We start from the raw sequence: 4,867 nt of genomic DNA, 5'->3' as shown, positions 1-4,867 counted from the left end.
TACAGGGAGAGGCTGAACAGGGCTGGGGGCTGTTTTCCCCGGAGCGTCGGAGGCTGAGGGGTGACCTTATAGAGGTTTATAAAATCATGAGGGGGCATGGATAGGTAAATAGGCAAGGTCTTTTCCCTGGGGTGGGGGAGTCCAGAACTAGAGGGGCATAGGTTTAGGGTGAGAGGGGAAAGGGACCTGAGGGGCAACTTTTTCACCCAGAGGGTGGTACGTGTATGGAATGAGCTGCCAGAGGAAGTGGTGGAGGCTGGTACAATTGCAACATTGAAGAGGCATTTGGATGGGACATGAATAGGAAGGGTTGGAGGGTTATGGGCGGGTGTTGGCAGGTGGGACTAGATTGGGTTTGGGATATCTGGGTCAGCATGGACGGGTTGGGCCGAAGGGTCTGTACATCTCTCTGACTCTGTGCTGCTCACTGACCCTGTCTCTCTGCAGTCTCTCTCCTGTCAGACTCCAGGGACTTAATCAAACAATGTCAGAGGGTCATAGGGTCAGAGAGATGTACAGCAACCTGCTGCCCATTGGACCTGTCTCTCCGCAGTCTCCGGTTCTTCATATTCGGGGTCGAGAGGAGGGCGATGGGCTCGTGGTATTCCCACTGGATTGTTATTCCAGAGAGCCAGGTCATGTTCTGGGAACTGCGTTTGAATCTCGCCATGGCAGATGGTGGGATTTGAATTCAATAAATATGGGAATGAAGAGCGAATGATGGCCATTGTCGATTGTGAGGAAAACCCAACTGGTTTACTAATGTCCTTCAGGGAAGGAAACTGCCCTCCGAACCGAGTCCTGGCCGACACGTGGCTCCAGGCCTACACGTGACTCCAGACCAAACAGCAACGAGCTTGACTGTTAACTGCCCTCTGGGTAATTAGGGATGGGCAATAAATGCTGGGCCGACCAGAGACATCCCTCACTGTCCCTGTGTCCCCAACAGTCTCCCTTTATTTGTGCTCTGGTATATAATCACACAATACCCTTATAATAAATCTGCTGCTCCCTGTCCCTGTGTCCCAACAGTCTCCCTTTATTTGTGCTCTGGGTGTATAATCACACAATACCCTTATATAAATCTGCTGCTCCCTGTCCCCTGTGTCCCAACAGTCTCCCTGTATTTGTGCTCTGGGTATAATAATCACACAAGTACCCTTATATAAATCTGCTGCTCCCTGTCCCTGTGTCCCAACAGTCTCCCTTTATTTGTGCTCTGGGTATATAATCACACAATACCCTTATATAAATCTGCTGCTCCCCGTCCCTGTGTCCCAACAGTCTCCCTTTATTGTGCTCTGGGTATATAATCACACAATACCCTTATATAAATCTGCTGCTCCCCGTCCCTGTGTCCCAACAGTCTCCCTTTATTTGTGCTTCTAGGGTATATAATCACACAATACACTTATATAAATCTGCTGCTCCCTGTCCCCTGTGCCCCAACAGTCTCCCTTTATTTGTGCTCTGGGTATATAATCACACTAATACCCTTATATAAATCTGCTGCTCCCCGTCCCTGTGTCCCAACAGTCTCCCTTTATTTGTGCTCTGGGTGTATAATCACACAATACCCTTATATAAATCTGCTGCTCCCTGTCCCTGTGTCCCGACAGTCTCCCTGTATTGTGCTCTGGGTGTATAATCACACAATACCCTTATATAAATCTGCTGCTCACTGTCCCTGTGTCCCGACAGTCCTCCCTTTATTTGTGCTCTGGGTATATAATCACACTAATACCCTTATATAAATCTGCTGCTTCCCTGTCCCTGTGTCCCGACAGTCTCCCTTTATTTGTGCTCTGGGTGTGTAATCACACAATACCCTTATATAAATCTGCTGCTCCCTGTCCCTGTGTCCCAACAGTCTCCCTTTATTTGTGCTCTGGGTATATAATCACACACATACCCCTTATATTAATCTGCTGCTCCCTGTCCCTGTGTCCCAACAGTCTCCCCCTTTATTTGTGCTCTGGGTATATAATCACACAATACCCTTATATAAATCTGCTGCTCACTGTCCCTGTGTCCCAACAGTCTCCCTTTATTTGTGCTCTGGGTATATAATCACACAATACCCTTATATAAATCTGCTGCTCACTGTCCATGTGTCCCAACAGTCTCCCTTTGTTTGTGCTCTGGGTATATAATCACACAATACCCTTATATAAATCTGCTGCTCACTGTCCCTGTGTCCCAACAGTCTCCCTTTATTTGTGCTCTGGGTATATAATCACACAATACCCTTATATAAATCTGCTGCTCACTGTCCCTGTGTCCCGACAGTCTCCCTTTATTTGTGCTCTGGGTATATAATCACACTAATACCCTTATATAAATCTGCTGCTCCCAGTCCCTGTGTCCCAACAGTCTCCCTTTATTTGTGCTCTGGGTATATAATCACACAATACCCTTATATAAATCTGCTGCTCCCTGTCCCTGTGTCCCGACAGTCTCCCTTTATTTGTGCTCTGGGTATATAATCACACAATACCCTTATATAAATCTGCTGCTCCCCGTCCCTGTGTCCCAACAGTCTCCCTTTATTTGTGCTCTGGGTATATAATCACACAATACCCTTATATAAATCTGCTGCTCCCAGTCCCTGTGTCCCAACAGTCTCCCTTTATTTGTGCTCTGGGTGTGTAATCACACTAATACCCTTATATAAATCTGCTGCTCCCAGTCCCTGTGTCCCAACAGTCTCCCTTTATTTGTGCTCTGGGTATATAATCACACAATACCCTTATATAAATCTGCTGCTCCCTGTCCCTGTGTCCCGACAGTCTCCCTTTATTTGTGCTCTGGGTATATAATCACACAATACCCTTATATAAATCTGCTGCTCCCCGTCCCTGTGTCCCAACAGTCTCCCTTTATTTGTGCTCTGGGTATATAATCACACAATACCCTTATATAAATCTGCTGCTCCCAGTCCCTGTGTCCCAACAGTCTCCCTTTATTTGTGCTCTGGGTGTGTAATCACACTAATACCCTTATATAAATCTGCTGCTCCCTGTCCCTGTGTCCCAACAGTCTCCCTTTATTTGTGCTCTGGGTATATAATCACACTAATACCCTTATATAAATCTGCTGCTCCCAGTCCCTGTGTCCCGACAGTCTCCCTTTATTTGTGCTCTGGGTGTATAATTAACACCTATTGCCTTTGTGTCTGCGTGAGAATTATTCTTTATGAACTATAGCTGCGAACCCGTTTCCTTTCGATCTCATGTGCCCGTCGATTCTCTCGGTCCTCTTGGAGAGACTTGGAGATCTTTCCGAGAGACTCCAGGACCTATGCGCTCAGCGCCGCACGCGCTAACGTTATCTGCTCTCCCTGCCTCACCGTCCTTGCTGTTGTAGAACCAAGTCATCTCCTTTGAGTGGGAGGAAGTGCAGCATTGGGACACGGACGAGGAGGGCATGGCGTTCTGTTTCGAGTACGCCCGAGGGCAGAAGAAGCCGAGATGGGTGAAGGTGTTCACGCCCTACGTGAGTGAGCCTCCGCGCCCTCCCCCCCCCGCGCTGGGGACGGGAGCTCAGGACCAGGAATCCGATCCCCATGGGTCACCTCTCTCTCTCTCTCTCTCTCTCTCCTTCATCGCTGAGTCACCCAGCTCTGGATTAAAGGCCACATCACAGTCACTGGAGAACAAGGGGGCGGGCGCTGTCGGAGGGTCAGTGCTGAGGGAGTGGGCGCTGTCGGAGGGTCAGTGCTGAGGGAGTGGGCACTGTCGGAGGGTCAGTGCTGAGGGAGTGGGCGCTGTCGGAGGGTCAGTGCTGAGGGAGTGGGCGCTGTCGGAGGGTCAGTGCTGAGGGAGTGGGCGCTGTCGGAGGGTCAGTGCTGAGGGAGTGGGCGCTGTCGGAGGGTCAGTGCTGAGGGAGTGGGCGCTGTCGGAGGGTCAGTGCTGAGGGAGCGGGTGCTGTCGGAGGGTCAGTGCTGAGGGAGTGGGTGCTGTGGGAGGGTCAGTGCTGAGGGAGTGGGTGCTGTGGGAGGGTCAGTGCTGAGGGAGAGGGCGCTGTCGGAGGGTCAGTGCTGAGGGAGCGGGCACTGTCGGAGGGTCAGTGCTGAGGGAGCGGGCACTGTCGGAGGGTCAGTGCTGAGGGAGCGGGCGCTGTCGGAGGGTCAGTGCTGAGGGAGCGGGCTCTGTCGGAGGGTCAGTGCTGAGGGAGCGGGCACTGTCGGAGGGTCAGTGCTGAGGGAGCGGGCACAGTCGGAGGGTCAGTGCTGAGGGAGTGGGCTCTGTCGGAGGGTCAGTGCTGAGGGAGTGGGCACTGTCGGAGCAGCTATTTTTCTAATACCTGAGTCAGTGACAGAAACACCTGAAAAAGCTCTGCAGGTCCTGGCAGCATCTATAAAGAGGTAACCCTGTCTCCGAAATAAGGCACGGTCTCCGGACCTGAAACACCAACTCTGATTTCCCTCCACAAGACCCGCTGAGCTTTTGCAGTGATTTCTGTTTCTGACTGCCAGCATCCACCAGTCTTTCTCCTATCTGAGTCTGTGCCCTCAGGTGATGGGACGGGGAGGGGGTACAGTCGTTTGGAGTGGGGTACAGTAGTTTGTGGAAGGCCCTGGGGCTACAGTCTGGGGAAACCGGGGATATGATGCAAGCTCCTGAGCTCACTTCAGTGACCTCTCCCTGTTTTAATGGCTGCTTCTGATATCTCTCTCTGTCTGTCCTTCTCTCTCTCTCCTTCCCCCTACTTCCCCCCCCACCCCAACCACTCCCCTCTCTCCACCCCTCTCTCCCACCCCCATCTCCCTCTCTCCCACCCCCATCTCCCTCTCTCCCACCCCCATCTCCCTCTCTCCCACCCCCATCTCCCTCTCTCCCACCCCCATCTCCCCTCTCTCCCACCC

At 51.7% G+C, this 4,867-nt stretch overlaps 1 protein-coding gene across 5 annotated transcripts in view; it reads left to right on the top strand.

The window, feature by feature from the left end:
- Positions 1–3,361: 3,361 nt before the first annotated feature.
- Positions 3,362–4,867, top strand: part of LOC140453997 (sorting nexin-27-like) — a 12,304-nt gene continuing 10,798 nt past the window's right edge. For 3 of the 5 annotated variants that reach the window (XM_072548915.1, XM_072548912.1, XM_072548914.1), the window contains exon 1: positions 3,368–3,495. In XM_072548915.1, coding sequence (XP_072405016.1) covers positions 3,427–3,495 — 69 coding nt within the window. In that variant the 5' untranslated portion in view covers positions 3,368–3,426. Of the gene's footprint in view, positions 3,496–4,867 lie in introns of all 5 variants that reach the window. The other 2 variants (XM_072548913.1, XM_072548911.1) reach the window with 1 other exon arrangement.

The sequence above is a fragment of the Chiloscyllium punctatum genome, chromosome 28 (assembly GCF_047496795.1).
Source record: "Chiloscyllium punctatum isolate Juve2018m chromosome 28, sChiPun1.3, whole genome shotgun sequence".
Taxonomy (NCBI): domain Eukaryota; kingdom Metazoa; phylum Chordata; class Chondrichthyes; order Orectolobiformes; family Hemiscylliidae; genus Chiloscyllium; species Chiloscyllium punctatum.
Note: the sequence above shows the minus strand (reverse complement) of the source record. Positions and strands in the feature narration are given on the sequence as shown.